At 41.7% G+C, this 16,811-nt stretch overlaps 1 protein-coding gene across 3 annotated transcripts in view; it reads right to left on the bottom strand.

Moving 5' to 3' along the window:
- Nucleotides 1-16,811, bottom strand: part of Sfmbt2 (Scm like with four mbt domains 2) — a 181,052-nt gene that overhangs the window by 40,732 nt on the left and 123,509 nt on the right. For all 3 annotated transcript variants that reach the window (XM_013349026.2, XM_026783078.1, XM_026783077.1), the window contains exons 11-12: nt 12,805-12,931; nt 1,093-1,206 (exon numbers count right to left, since the gene is read on the bottom strand). In XM_013349026.2, coding sequence (XP_013204480.2) covers nt 1,093-1,206; nt 12,805-12,931 — 241 coding nt within the window. The remainder of the gene's footprint in view (nt 1-1,092; nt 1,207-12,804; nt 12,932-16,811) is intronic.

The following is a 16,811-nucleotide window of genomic DNA, read 5'->3' as shown; positions in this document are numbered from 1 at the left end:
GGCACAGGTAGTTTTGAGCTGCCTGACGTGGTGCCGGGAACTGAACACAGGCTCTCTACAAGAGCAGTACATCCTCTTAACCACTGAGTTGTCTCTCCAGCTCCAACATTTGCATCCGTTCCTTCGCCAGACCTTGTGCTGCAAAGGCGGCAAACTTGAACTCTTATCCCAACAGACTCTATTAGTTGTAGAGACTTGATTAGCGTAAACAGATGCTGCACTGGGCATAATGGTGCACGCCTTTAATCCCAAAACTCAGGAGGCAGAGGCGGTGGATCTCTGTGATTTTGAGTCCAGTCTGGTGTACATAATGAGTTCTAGAACAGTCAAAGCTACATAGTAAGATCCTGCCTTGGGAAAAATATGCTGATAATAGAAAATGCAGAATTATCTGAGTCAAGACTGATTAACAACACAAACGTAGCATATAAATCAAGCTAAGGTCTACCTTTTTATGAGGGTGATAAACATTTATTAGAAATAAATATTAATGGAGAACCTGGAGAGATGTGTATATATATATATACACTCACATGTACATATATACACACATAGATTCATACATACGCAAAAATTACAAAGAAAATAACCTAGGCTACATAGTAAGACCCTTTATCAAAAATAGGGAGGGGGGAAGAAAATTAAAAAAAATATGATGTCTAATCTAAGCTTTTCCAATCAAAACAGTGGATTGCATAGCCTCCTTTAATACCCTCCTTACTGTCGCCTATAAAAATATGACCAAATTGCCAGGCAGCGGTGGCACACACCTTTAATCCCACACTCAAGAGGCAGAGACAGGCAGATATCTGTGAGTTTGAGGCCAGTCTGATCTACAGAACAACTTCCAGGACAGGCTCCAAAGCTACAGAGAAACCCTATCTTGAAACACCAAAATAAAACAAAACAAAAACAGTCCAAATGTCTGTTTATACCAGCACTTAAAGAATAACTGAGACAGTAATAATACAGGCAATCCTTAGAACACCTAGAAACTCGATTTTCACCACCTCCTGTACCAAACCGCCCATTTATTCACCAAGATTATAGACACTATGTCTTCATCATCTCATTCCACTGGGCAACACTTACAGACTATTTTGTGCGGTGTGGTCAAGGGGTAAAAATTCGCTTCACACCAGCCCACAGGGAAGATATCCATGGAATCCATATCCACAATGACCTCTGGAATTGGAGTCTGCAGACCTGCAAAGGGAAGAAACCAATACAATGGGTACTGAAAGAAACAGAAGGAAACACACACATGAAAGCATCCCTAAAACTGAGAAATGCATTCCTGAAAATGTTCTTTAAAAATGATAATAGTATAAAGGAAGGCTTGTAGAGTGTGTACTCTTAAGATGGGCACAAATGCTGAAATTACTTAACAGCAAGAATCTGAGATAGTTCAAATAAAATAGGAGTTGGGGGAAAAAAAGATATAGATTGCCCTAAAAGTGGGGAGGGAAGAAGGATCCTAGGAAATACTGGATCAGAGCCAGATATGCTCAAAAAGGGAGCAGATGTCCCCTTTCCTAAGAGTAGCTATGAAATCAAAGACATGTGGTACAGCTTGTAAGCCACCATGACAGAATTCGTTCCACGCCAAGCAAAGAGTAACTGTCAACGAAATAAAAGCAAACATTACAGCCAAAAGCAACAGCTACAGGGAAACCACTGTTTAGGAACAGACTAGAGATAAGGCAGTTTCCTGAGAGAATGTGCTTGCCTCTCGGCGTGAACTGGAGTGGCTCTTTTTGGTGTATGTATATGTATTTGTGTGTATTCATGTTTGTGTATGTGCAGTTGCATGTGTATGCAAATAGAGTGCACAACCATGTGGAGGCAAAAGGGCAACCTCCAGTGTTATTTCTCAGGCCACACACACCTGTAGCCTAGTTTTTAAGATCGGGTTTCTAGCCCTGAGATCCTAAGTAGGCCCATCAGTGAGCCACAGGGATCCACCTGCCTCTGTGTGCTCATGCTGGGATTAAACACACACACCATTACACTAGTATTTTTTCCTGGGGATCAAATAAAGATTCTTGACATTTGTAGTAGATACCTTTCCAACTAAGTGATCTCCAGGCCCTAGACTTGCTCATCTTTTGGCTCAATTTGTGACCTGCAGGTCCTAACTGTGTCACACTAAATACTTTCCTGTAGGAATATCTTCTGTTTTTTCAGGAGATACGTCTAACTACCACATCCTGTTTCCTAATTACAGCTACGGCCTATCATAAACCAACACCACAGCTGGGGAACTCTAAGAAAAGACCAGAAATCTACAGTGGCAGCTGAAATATCAAGCACACTTGGATATGGAGGAAAAAATTGGAACATATTCCACTAGTGAGAAGAAGAAAATTCTACATGAAATCAATAGCAAGGGAAAAAAACAGCACTTGGAAGATAAACTCTCAAACTAAGAATTAACAGGTAAGAAAAGAGATCTATTAACAGCTGGAGACTGAACCTGCTTTGCCTTGGTGTCCTTGCTGATATTTAAGATGAAAAGAATGCTGTAATCCCCACCAGGCAGCCATGTTATTACACCATATCTACTGAATTCGAAATCAGATTCTCCCCTGACCTGCCTGTCCCAACTACCTGTAACTTCAAAAAGCTAAACACCAAGACCCAAACACAAAACAGCCCCAACTCGAGCTGCTAGTTCCATGACTCACAACCCCTTCGGACGCTATTGGGAAATGTGAGCACATGACTTAATAAGTGAGTGCTTTAATTTAATACTAAGTCAACAGACTGGCGAATAGAAAACATGCTGGCAGTAAAGTGGTTGAGCCCCAAAGTCCAGGTTTTGGTTTTTACAGCCAGGCAGGGTGGATCCTGTTTGCACTTACTTTGAGGGAGGCAGAGACAGGCAGATCCCTAAATTCCAGGACAATGAGAGACACTGCCTCAAATGTTAAGGTGATCAGACCCGAAGAACAATAGTGAAGTTTGTCTTCTGCCTCCAGATTAACATGCAAACACATGCACTTGAATATTCTCTCTCTCTCTCTCTCTCTCTCTCTCTCTCTCTCTCTCTCTCTCTCTCACACACACACACACACACACACACACACACACACACCTCTCTTCATCCTGAAGAGCTCATGATTCCTAGAGGGTCCAACCAAAAGGGTGTTGAGGATGTTTTCTACAGTACAAAATTTTCTCGACTTGGGGTTCATAAAGATAGTATTGGTTTCTAGTGTCACAACCATTTTCCCGAAGGTTAAATTATCCACCAGAAACATCCGCAATTTTTACATTGTGTTTAGCCACAGATAAGATTTTCTAGGTTATTCAAAAAAGTAATTCAAAAGGACGGATAGAGTGAACTTGACCGCGAAGTCCCACCACCCATGTTCTGCTGGCTCAGGCATTATGTCATATTAATGCCTGAATATATAAACTTCTGTATAATCATACATTAATATGTTGCTATGGCTGCCTTTACCATGCTTTAGGGTTCTTTCATTGTGTTCCCCACCCAGTTACACAAACACTGATGAGCTGAGAGGTGTAAGCCATTTTTATTCCCTCAAGGAACTTACAGTCCTGCTTTTCTTCCACTGTAAATCTTGCCTCTGAAGGCATCTTTGAAATAAGGTAGGATAGCAAAGTGCTGAAGAGTATGAGTACCTGCCCTGCATACATGAGACCTAAGTTTGGTTCCTTGGCATCTACATCAAATGCTGAGCACAGCTGTTCATAACTCAGCTCCAGCACGGATGGGGGTAGGGAAGTGAATCCCAAGAGCTTCCTTGCCCAACCAGGCAGACTGGTCAAAATGGCGAGCTCCAGATTCTGTGAAAGACCACGTCTCAAGGAAATACAGAGGAGAGCAAGGAGAGGAAGGCACCAAAGTCCCTCACAGGCTGTCAGTAAGATGAATGGGAGCAAGTGGAGTGTGTGCATATCCCACACATACATATGCCACACTGAGGGAGGAGAGAGAGAGAGAGAGAGAGAGAGAGAGAGAGAATACATGCTTAAGAAAGCAATATGGGTGTCACCCAGAATATTTTTTTCTGACCCCATCTTTTAAACCCCGTTCTGGATGCTGAATAGCAAAGGCTTATTTCCTTTTATCGGCCTTATCAATTGCTGTGATAATTGCATAAGTGTACATACATCTGGCCAGAATCCAGATAACCTTTTAAGGGAAAGCTATTATTTCCAAGCCTGGAGACCCAACAGCTTCATAAAATGATCCACATGTCCAGGACTCTTTGCTCACTCGTTCAGGTACTGCTGGGATTCTAGAAGCAAACCTAGAGGCTTCACCAAAGACGCAAGGCAATATCTGTCGCTTCATATGCAAGCAGAACACATTGCATGAAATTCTTGAAAAACGAATCAAAATCTTTATGAAAAGAAAATAAAATGCCCTTATAGAGAAGAACTGAGCTCTGCCTCTGTCTAAGCTGCATCTCATCTGTATCACGTTCACTCTCTCAAGCTTGTCTAGAAGAACCATCTTCCCATAGGGAAGCAGAGAGTCCCTCCATGGGAAAGTATTCAAATAATATCAGGTATATTCAAGTGATGGAACGTGCTGCAGCTATTTAAAAACTTAGTGTAATGATCTCCGAGATGTACTGTGGAGTGAGACAATACAGGCTGGACCCATGAGTATAAACACGTACGTGACGCTGTTTTCAAGGGGTGAAGACACAGATATTTATGTGTGCATGAAATAAATATGAGAGCAAATATGAAACACTAATGATGGTATCACCTGAAAAAAAGACCAACAGTGAGAGTCTAAACCAAGACACTTTGTGGGTTTTGAGCCATTGTGGATGTTAGTTCTTACAAACAGCCTGCGCAATCTCCAGAAAAATAACAACGCAGCACAGTCAAGAAGAAGCATTTTGTGCATAAAGTTTGTCTTGCCATCAGGTTCAAATCAATAAAATGCAAGTTACCATACAAGAAAATAAAAAGAAACCACTGCTAAAAGAAGAACTTTGTTAGTCCTGAGGCAAATTTACGAGCATCTAAATTTGCAGGAATCACGTAGAAAACTTAGGGATGATTTCCCACCTCCTGTACCCTTTGTCCTGCCATCATATGTGCCAAGACTCTGTTTGCCTGTGTGATTGCTAGAACTTTGCCTTGCAGCTCAATCTCGTCAACGCCACAGGCTACTTCAGAGTCAGTAGTCTGTTTAAATGCAGGAACGTTGGGATAACATGGGGAATAGCTTGGCAGGACACTTTAGTGAGGAGCACAGTCCCAAAGGTATTTTGCTATGTCACTTCCAGCAAGCCACAAGAGAGAGAAAGCACCAGTGAATTAGAGAGTGGAGATGCTACAGGGTACCACAGGCAAGAGGGATGCCAGGGGAAAAAGCCTCAGAGCCAACTAGTAATGATTTTCATTTACTTCAGTAATAGAATCGGTACAACCTCTTCATCTTACTTAAACGCTGGGATTGGGGGAAAGGTAAGCGGTGTTTAAGGGAACAACTTCACTTTGGCTAAAGTTCTTGGTCAAAGTTAAAGGGCACGGCAAGGTTAAGACGGAAAACATAAGATGAGGGAAAAGCAACCAGAACCAGGTGATGGATGGAGCTCTAGCTGTGACCTGCTGTGCTTGTCCCTTTGCAATGCCAAGCAACAAAGGAGCCTTTGGAGCATCTCTTTGTCAGCCTTGGAGCCAAACTCCTAAGGAAGAGAGAACAGAACTGTGGTCAGCAAAGAAGAAAAGATTAAGGTCAGAGGATGTACAAAGTCTGAAAGAAAACAGTACAAATGGAACTGAGGGAGTGGTGAGTGGTGTGTGTGTGTGTGTGTGTGTGTGTGTGTGTGTGTGTGTGTGACTATATGTACACATGCATGTATACCTGTTTGTGTGTATACATGTGTACATGCATACATATGTGTGATTGTCTGTGGATCTGTGTGTATGCATACGTGCATATGTGTGCATGCTCATACGTATGTCTGTACACATAGAGAGAAATACACTCCACAGGGAAGACATTCATAGTTCTTCCCACAGGCCAGCTATTTTCCATGAGTTTAGTCCATAATAATCCTGAAAACCAGGCGCTTTTCCCACAATTCTGAACAATGCTAAAAACACGGACTTCTCTTTCCCTTTTTCAAGACATGTAATCTGAGGTAGCGAAGAGAAGCAGCAGCAGCGAGTCTGGGTGCAAAGATGTGAGACTTACACCTGGCACTTGAGAAGGGATCATTTCCTATTTTCATTTTATTAGGGGTGGCATATCAAGCTCCTTCTCTTATGAAGGCCCCGATCTTATTAGTGGAATTACTATGGTTACCACACAAGCAGAAAGATCAGGCCAGGCTCTGCAGGCTGGTGGCAACAGGTGCAGGTTCATCGAGAGTCACTCTCATCCCAATGACAGAATCTGAAGTGTCCCCTCCCCCAACACACATGGTTCCTCTGCAAAGCCTTCAAGAGAGGTATCCCCAGTCTGTCATTAACAGCAAAATATCCTCGGTTCCACTTACAGCTAGCCTGAGCCCCCACAAACATGATTGTCCAAGTATCAGCTTCCGGAGCAACACAAATCTTACAACCTCTTCCCCGAAAGATCATGCCTTAGGACCAGCTTTTTCATCTACCTGAAAGCTATTATGATTGCTCTCATGGTCTGATCTATGTCAGTGCCTCCTCCAAAATACACACAGTCCATACCTCCTTACAGAGCTGTGCGAGCTGCCCAGGCTGGCTTAAAAGAGAATTATTTTATATTTGTACTTGCCTTTACTGTATTTGTGCAGTGTTTGTAAATGTTTACTAACTACCGGCTTTCCCACAAATGATGGAAATACATAAGATGCTGTTTTCTGCACTGTCTACTAAAATAGGAGGTAACCTAAACAGGTCTCTCAGAACCATAGCTACCTGGCCAGTCTGACTAACTAGTGTGGATGGTGACTTAGTATTCATATGAAGCACCTAGAAATGGGGCTTGAATATGCAGGTTCCGGGCCCAGATCCCAGGGACTTGAAAGTATAAGATCTCGGCAGGGCTGCAGATATGTGGACTCTTGTTGACTATGATATAGACACAGGGTGTCAATTTTTAGCTTCCCCTAGGTTGTGCTAGATGAAGAACTCTCTTGGGCACACATCATCAGTGGTGCACACCCTACACACCACATGATGGAAGAGCATCCATAGACTTACTTTCTTGACCTTTAATTTAAATGGCCTGTTCTTTTTAGCATCAGAGATTCTAGGTCTGTTTAGATAAGACTTCAGGACCAACATCAGTCTATCTGCTTCAATACTGCACTAAGGACTCTGGGTACCTGGGATCAAGCACAGGAAAGGGAATGGCCAAATGTCAGTGAGTGTTCTGCTCCTTTAGCCCCATAAAGCAGTGTTATAGTCAAGAAATTATAGTGATAAAATCAAGAGCATCATCAAGTCTTCAAATAAAGATCAAGGCCACCAAGCCCTGAACTTTAGAATACAGCAATGCAGGGCAGAGCTATTGGCTAGAAGGAATGCAAATATAGGTTATTTTCCCCCACGATTTCATCTGTATCTGTACCTGATCCCTTTTCTCTCACTTATACGTGGGTATGATTTAACGGAATACTTTTCATGGGTCCCCTGGCCATCTCTGTCCTCAGCACCTTCTCCTGCAAATCTTGCAGCATTTCCAATTAATGACAAGGCATAAATGTGGCACGGTGACTTGCCAGGCTAATAAATGTGTCACTCCAGACTGGCGATCCAAAAATTACTTATCATCTCTTCCAGCAGAAACCAGAAACAAAATTACTGGGGAACTATGATGATGGTCACATATTCTAGTTTTAGCCAGTAAAATTGCAGTTTATATCACGGGTGATGCTTCCAAGAAAATCAAAACCAGACAGATTTGATATGCCCTAGTACCTCTATGTTTCTCCTACCAGCAATGCTGAGATGGCACCTAAAGGTAGAGCATCCATCCTGTGATCACGAGGACAAATGCCACCAGCAAAGCTGCCAGAGAGAGGCCGGATGACTGAAGAAAACGCTCATTCTGACTTTCCCACATCAACAACACCCAGCAACACTCAGACTCTAGCTGCTTGGGTCAAAGACTGACTAACAAATAACAATTCCATGAAAGAAAATAAGCGGCAGGGATAAAACAAAGAAGTATCACGTCTATATATTTGGGAATAAGGAGTGTTACTCTGACAATGCAAGTTTTAACTCTGAATAAGCATGAGCTCTCACATTTTAATAATCTTGGCGACGAAGTGACCAGGTTTGTGAAGATCAAAGAGACAAGATAGGGCTAAGGAGATGAATTCCCCAGCAAAGTGCTTGCCATACAAGCACAAAACAAGGACCAGACAAGGACCACACAGACAAAGATACAGACTCACCGCTCACAGAAATGGTAGCTGGGCTTGTAGATTTGCCTGTAATCCTGACACATTGGCAGAGGAGGCAGAGGAGCTCCTCTGGCTAACTATCCTAGCTGAATCAGCAACTCTGGGTTCAAGTGAGAGACCCTGCCTCAGTATGTATGGTGGAGAGCAAATCAGCATCAATCTCCGGTCTCCACATGCAAGTGTGCAACACACATACGTATGTGCATACACACAAATCTGCACCCAAAACATATTGACATACATACATGCACACTGCTACACATATGCAGGCAAAAAAGGACAAAAGAGCAAATCTTTATGGAATAGGATATAAGCAGAAAAGCAAATCCTGCACCAAACTATTTTCAGATAAATACTATAGGACTACCCACATGGGGCTTATAGGAAGTTCATAGAGTCAGTTAGAACAGCAGTGCCAAGGGCTATAGTGAAAACCGTGGGAGTTTGCATAATGGGTACCAAATTCCATCTGAAGATAAGAAAGTTCTGGAAATGGATACTGGTGAGGTTGTGCAGTGATGTTCATTAATTAAACACCGTATGCCCAGACACTTTAAAAGTTTCTTGTATTAGTCACTGAAAATGTGAGCTGAGTACCACTGTGTCTCCCACAAAACGTGCAATAAAGTTATACAAATGGATATACAGGTAGACAACCCTTAATCCACACAGCCCCAACACAAAACGATGTCAAATGCGAACCTTTCAGAGTGCCATTAGGACATTTCATGAAGAAATTACCCAGTAGGCAGTTTGGTTATTTTGTACAGTCTATTAAAAATACCACATAAAGTTACTTTCAGCTCCCTCCCTTTTCTCTCTCCCTCTCCCCACCCCTCCTCAGAGATGTGATGTGATTTCACATTTTGATATGAATCCCAAATACAAGCAAATATTCAAAATCCTAAAGATTTCTGGTCTCAAGCATTTTGGATAGGGACTGGCAACTTACACATCATCACACGTACAAAAGAAAGGATGATGAGAAGGAGGGTGAGACAAGAGAGGCAGCAGAAGGTGACACAATGATCTGACCCCACTTAAGGACAAAAGAGCCATGAAACCATGGACAATACCAGGCCACATCTGCTGCACAAGAAAGTGACCTGGGGTAAGGTTCACCCATTTGTGAGATGACCGATTGGTGAGTACGCAGTCCAGCTCACAGCTGCAATGCTGGAAACATCGCAACAGACAGTGGGAGCTGTCTATGGAGATAGGATTCCCTACACTGGAATAATGAGATGAGAGCAAGCAGCGCAGGGTTCATCGCGAGACGCTCAGCCCTGTCATGTCTCCCTTCAAGTCAGTGGTTTGTGAGAATTAGAATCTTTTGCCAGTGTGAACTAAAAATATTACATTAATCTCATACACTTTATTCATTGATTTCTTTTTAACAAAAGACCTTCTAAAGATACTTAAAGAATGATCCGGCTTCTGAAGGAGTCAAATATTAACTAGAAATGATGATTTTAATTACCTAAAAGTGGTCAATCAAGCATGCACTGAAAAGACTTCAAACTGATTTAATGCATTAAAATAACTAATAAAATTGTTGTAAAGACTTTTATAAATTCAAAGTGTCAAATAAATGGCCTGTAATCAGAATAATCATTACCCTATAAAGTAATTTAATAGCCACAAAGTGACCATAATGAAGCGCTACCATTTTATCCCCAGGACTGAGGACAGGGATGCTGTGTGTAGATGAAATTATAAAATGAAGAGAAATCAGTGTCACCGAGTTGTTACTTTAGAAGGTAAAATGACCTCTAAGCTCAAAGTCTAAACAAAACAAAATTAAAATAAAATTCAAGCAAAACCCAAGAAGATGGTCTGGAATTTAATATATGTTGTGGGCATGTGTGTGACAGGGGCGTGGGTAGTGTGTGTACACACACACCTTAGTGCAATCCCACACATGTGTGTAGACATAAGACACACATAAGCACACTCCACACACATGGATATGCACATAGAGAAGCCAAAGGGCAGGGTACTGTGGCTTACTTAATCGCTATCCATCTTACGTTGAGACAGGGTCTCTCCACTGAACCTGGAGCTCAGCAATACAGCTAGACTGGCTAACTGGAGTACCCCGGGATCCACCTCTCTCCTCCCTCCCAGCCCTGATATGACAGGGACACTCCGTAGCAACTATTTACATAAGCACTCAGCATCCAAATGTTGGTTCTCATACTTTCACAGCCAATATCTTTTAAGTAAAGAAACAGGTGCATGCCTTTAACCAATAATGCCATATAACACTCAACAGTCATTAGAAAATATTCGACCAGTTGTTTAGAAGCACTTTAAAAAACAGATCTGGAAAATGGCTATTCTTTTTTGAATTTTTGCTTCCTAGCTTTCATTATTACATGAAGCACTGAAAAAAAATATAAGACTGGACATAAGGCGGATTTTTTTCCCAATAAAACCCAAAATTTGTATATCGAGAAGATCAGAAAAATAACAAAAAATATGGCTGAAAAATATTAAATATGCATTAAATGTTGCTCATCACTCTCCTTCAAGAAGCAGGAAGTTGCAGCATCTAGTGAATTAAGCAACAGAAAATGTCAAGAGCAGTGGAAATGAACCGCAGGCAGATAGATCTTAATGGCTTAGCTGCTTTCTCCAGCTATAAAAATCAGGACATTCTTACTGCTGTTTGTGTTAGGTAATTAACAGCTGCAAAGTACACTGAAAGGAGAAACTGCTAAATAAATAATGACAGCCACAGAATCTCAACCATAACGTGTTAAATAATAAAGAGGAAACATGGGCTTCCAACGTCACCGTTTCTGTTTCGCAGTTAAGGCAGAGTCTCATTAGTGTAGCTCAACACACATGGCCAGAAGTTAAGTCAGGGATGAGAGGCCACGGGGGTGATCTTGTGTCTCCAATGCAACTGACCTGCGTCTACAAGTAGCAGCGAAACCAAAGGTGTCCCCTTTGTGACTGTAAAGTGTCACCGTTTTGCCTGTGACTTTGTTTTGATTGCTTCCAAGCAGAAGCCATTCACTAGGAATCCACAAAGCAAACCCCGTTCTCACAATGCCACTTAATTCAGATGGATTTTGACGCCTAAACTACACAATGTTTACATCATTACCTGGAACTTAGTGACACAATGACATCTAAGATGACCGTGTTCCACATCTTCCAGTCTACTTGACTATAATGTTTATGAGACTATGAACTAACCCGGCATGCAATTTTCAGATTTGCTTCCAAATGAGATAAGGATCACATGATATTAGTACCAATTCAAGCCCTTTCTTCCCCACATTCTTTTCCAGTAGTGTAATTTGAATTAGAATGTCCTCGTAAAGAGCACAGACCCCAGCTTCTAGAACGGTTTGGGAAGAATTAGGAGGTGTGGCCTTGTTGAAAGTGTACTCCGGGGAGTAGGCTTTGAGGTTTCAAAAGACTCATGCCATTTCCGCTGTTCCCTTGTGACTGTAGGTCAAGGTGTGACCTCTCAGTGGTTCCTGCTGGAGGCTTTACGCCACAATCCTGGACTCCAACCCTCTGATGTCACAAGCTCAATTAAATGCCATCTGTTTATAAATTGCTTTGGTCACAGTGTTTTATCACAATAATAGAAAAGTAACTAGGACACATAGTGACAGGAACATGTCATAAGATGTAAACTAAATATACACCAGGAGATCTTGAGGTCTTCTATAATCTTCTCTATTCTTACAGTTTTGTATATGCATCAAACATCGGAGTTCTGTCATTATGTTATGAAAAGATTGGAAATCCTTAGAGATTAAATCTACTTTAATTACTCTTAATTCAAAAATGCGACACACAGAAGACATAATGTTGTACTTAAATCTAAAACGTTCTATTCACAAAATACATTACACTGTGAATTTTCTTCATATTCTAAAATAAACTATCTGTAAAAAACTGTCTCAACATCACTGAAGGAAAAAAAAACTTAAATGTATTTGGAGAGAGAAGCCATCCTCCAGTTAGCATTTAAGGAAAAATGAAACATCTATAGAAGAAAACAAAATGAAGGGTATTGCCCACATTAAAATGCAAATCTATCATTTTATTCTCGTAATGACCAAGACCTCAAATACCATTTTCAGTGACTCATATTAATTTAATTGCAACATTAGCTTTTATAATCATAGATGTAAAAAGACCAGTGTGTTCCAAACATAATTATCTTCCAGCATCTCATTTCATGAAATTATTAGTTATGACGAGCGTCTCGGAATGAATTTGTATTTGATTAGTTTCACTTATTTAAGAGCACTGAATAATTTAAGATCTGTTTAAACAGAAGGGTAACAAGAGGGGCATTTATGAGAGGGCTGAATCTTCCTGTACCCCATCCTCTGGAGAGGACCCCCCCCCCAAGTATTCCTGAACAGCAGTTGACTGTACATACCTTCTAGATGGAGCCATAACAATCGCCCCTTCACACTGACCACAGAGGCCACACACAGCTCTCCTGGATTCCTGGGGTTCACAGCTTCAAGCTTCATGTTCTTTGTGAAGCCCCGATTGAATGCCGCCTGAAAGAACAAGAGAAGTAGGCCTAAGCCAACAGCTCGCAGAGGCAGAGAACAGGTGACTACAGAACTGGCCAGCGCAGACAGTGGACACAATTGCATCTTATTGCTGGTACAGACAGTCTTGTTTTCCCCACTGCTCATGAGGAAAGTGCCATTCATTCTTTACTGCAAAGATCAGGAATCAGAACTGTGCTTAACACACAGTGGGCACCTGTGACGTTTTGCTAATGTATGACAGTACGGACACATTCTATCTCTAATAGAACCTCAATTCTATGGGCTTTCTAAAGCACATCCAGTTCTCTACTCTTCTATATTCCTTGCTAAAATCATACCTAGGGTGTTAAACAAGGCAGATGGAGTATCCATCTGGTATCATTTTCTTTTAAAGGACATTTAAAGGATGCCCTTTCACTTATAGCATGGGTCTGTTGGTGACAAATTCCTTAGATTTCATTTATTTGAAATTGTCTTTATTTTCTTACTACTTATTTGCCTTTACTTTTCTAATTAACTTAAAAATTTATATATGCTAGGCACTGGGAAATACAGAAAGATAGCTCAGTCAGTAAAGTACTTGCCATGTAAGCAAGAGGACCCAAATTCAATCCCCAGAATCAATGGTAAAAAAAAAAAAAAAAAAAAAAAAAAAACTTAGGGTGTGGTGGCTCTTATTTGTAATCTCAGCAGCGAGGAGGAGATAAACAGATCCCTGAAGCTTCCTAGCCAGTCAGCCTGTCCCCCTTGGAGAGCTTCAGGTGGACCACAGCTGAGAAATGACACCCAAGGTTGTCCTCAGGCCTGTACAGACACTCATACACAAGTACTAGAAACACACACACACACTCACACACAAAGCATGCACATAGCAGATACACATAGCAAAATGCACTGTTTAGGTTGCCCTGGTTGGTCTATAAAGATAAAGCTGTTGGATTAGTACACACAACCATATCACCCACAACTACAGTCCTGACGCAGAAGAGCCCCTTCACTACCTCCTCCAAACACCCTTGCACGAGCCCTGTGCAAGTCCGTGGCACTCAGCTCCTGGTGGCCAGCAATCTGGCTTTTGTTTCTGTAATTCCACATATTTATTTTATATTATCACTAGAGAGAATCACATTCTATGAGACCTTGTGAGCCTGTCTTCCTTCACTTAGTTGATGGTTAGTTTTAAAAGTCAACTTGCCACCGTCTAGAAGGAACTGGAAAGAGAGTCTTCAGTGAGAAACTATTCAGATCAGGTTGAGGGAGAACATGGGTGGAAGAACTGTCTTGATTACTGGCCCAGAGGGAAGACGTATCCCGAATGTGAGTGGCAACATTTCGTGGGCTGGATCATAAACTGTAGAAGAGGACAACCAATAAAGAACATGGGAAGGGAATGGTTTTTTTTTGTTCTAAATTGTACATGCAGTGGCCAGCCTCGAGTTCCTGCCTTGACTTCCCTACTGCCATGGACTGTAAGCTAGAATCTTTCTCCTAAGCAGCTTTTAGTCAAGATCTTTTATTGTAGTGACAGAAATGAAACCAGGACACTTAGCAGAGTGCATTTGAGGATCATTCCCACAAGAATCATATGTAGTTTGTTCTATGGGTAGTCAATGCACACCACAATTTATCAAATTTATCAATACATTTGCTGGTTACGGGACACTGAACTACTTCCACAACTTAGTTATTACAAATGAAGCTGCAGGTACACATTTTTTTGTGTGTTCAGAAGTACATGAAACAGTTCAGGTTACCTTAACAAAATGCCACAGACTAAGTGGCCAGAACAACCAAAATTAGTTTTCTCCAAGTCCTAGAAGCTGAGATTGCAACATCAAGCTGTCATCGGGTTGGTTCCTGCTGAGGTCGCTTTCTGTGACTTACAGACGGCTGTTTGAAGCCTGTGTCAGGCCATGGTCATCCCTCTAGTCTTTCAATAACTAGACAGGTGACATGGGATTAAGGCTTCATCTTTTCGTAATTGTTTCTTTAGATATTGTCACTCCAAACACCATCATATTTTGAGGGGTTCAGATGAGATCACATGAATGGGGGAATGGGAAACAAGCTTAAACCTTCGTAAGAAATTTTCACTTCTCTAGAAACAGAGTTGTAGGGTGATACAGGAAATGGGTATTAAGCCTTTTCAGATATTTAGCTTGCAAAGCAGTCTCCCCATTTCTGCATTCCCACGCGTGTGAATAGTGGCTATAACTCCCCAGGAGCGTAGGCATGACTGGTGTTCTAAACTTCAGCTGCTCTAATAGATACCTTCAAATTCATTTTCAATAGAGACCTAGTGGGTCTTCGTTTGACTGATGTTGCTGTGATAAAAAAATATCCTGAGAAAAAGGCGACTCAAGAAAGAAAGGATTTGTTTTAACTCAATTCCAGCACATGGGCCATTATATCTGGGAAGACAAGGCAGTAGCAACTTCAAAGAGTTGATTACATTGTATCCACAGTTAAAGCAGAGGGATTGTGTGTGTGTGTGTGTGTGTGTGTGTGTGTGTGTGTGTGTGTGTGTGTGTATTTTCCCCTGCTTACTTTCTCCACTCAGTCCAGGACCCAAACCTCAGGAATGACACTGTTCACAGGAGGCTGGGTCTCCCCACATCAGTTAAGGCAACCAAGGCACCCTCCCATTGGCCAACCCTATGCAGAAAACCCTTCACTGAGACCCTCTTCCCAGTCGACTCTAGATGGAAGACATGTTGACAATGAAAACTAGCCATCACCCATCACACTAGAGTAGCCTTCTCACAAGCCCTGTACACTGTGAGGCTAAGCAGTGCTTCCTGCTTCTTCTTATCTTACTTTATCTTACTTTGTAGTATCTGCATCCTCTATGGAAGGTGGCTGTCTGTCTTCACCTTCCTCAGTCACTTCTTCTAGGTCTCCAATCTCACAGGAGATTGTTCCTTAACATTCATTTGTCTTCTTTATTCCTCCTTGCCATTTTTTCTTTTCTCTCTGCTCTGTACCTCCTTGAATCTCCACATTCGAGGCCAGTAGCTCTCATTCCACTCTGCTATTACACTGATCAATTCCTTTCGTGCATACACTGTTCTCAACGCTAGAGCTTCTAGCTTCGGCAGCTTTTATGTCCCATGTTTAAGTCCACAACAAGGATGCTTTCCTTTACACCTGATGTTATCAAATTCCAGGGTGTATGGGAAACAGGCGGAGAACTAAAGAATCAGTATTGCCAATAAGCCCCTAAGGGGCGCTATAGCTGCTGGTGTGGGCATCACACAGTGAGAACCATACCTTCCATTACTGGATTTCAGTACAGTAAAGGTCGTGCAATGTTTGTCTGCTAATTCCAGCATCTGAATCATGCTGGGTTTTTCTTTGCTTTTCTTTTTTCTTTTCTTCTTTCTCTGATGAAATGTGGTTTTCCCAGCTTTTGTATGCTTTAGCTGAAACACGCATGCTCGAAATGCGAAGACACAGAATCTCTGGATTGTGCTATATTCCCACAAGGCTACGCATGGGGCTTTTGCTTTTGTTTCTGCTTTCAGTTTTAGCAAACCATCTTCTTGGCTGAATTTGAACTACACACTCTGTCTCTTTAGAAGCAATTTAAAGGCTCACTCTGTTCTTTTCTCCTCACTGAGGTTAACTGCAGACTTCCTGGGACATAGATGATTCAAGCATCTACCAACAATGCAGGTGGCATTTATGAGACAGGATTCTGGACTTTGTCTACCTGCTTCTCCACTGTCTGAAACTTTATCTTACTTTGTAGTATCTGTATCAGCCTGGACTCTAGATACTGACTTATCAGGGCAGAAAGTCCCATACCACATTGCCAGTTGTCCCATATGTCGCCATCTTTATACTGTGACTATAGATGTGAACATTGTCCATGGTCCTTCTT

Source organism: Microtus ochrogaster, chromosome 16 (assembly GCF_000317375.1).
Source record: "Microtus ochrogaster isolate Prairie Vole_2 chromosome 16, MicOch1.0, whole genome shotgun sequence".
In the NCBI taxonomy this organism is placed as follows: domain Eukaryota; kingdom Metazoa; phylum Chordata; class Mammalia; order Rodentia; family Cricetidae; genus Microtus; species Microtus ochrogaster.
This window is presented reverse-complemented; position numbering and strand designations above follow the sequence as displayed.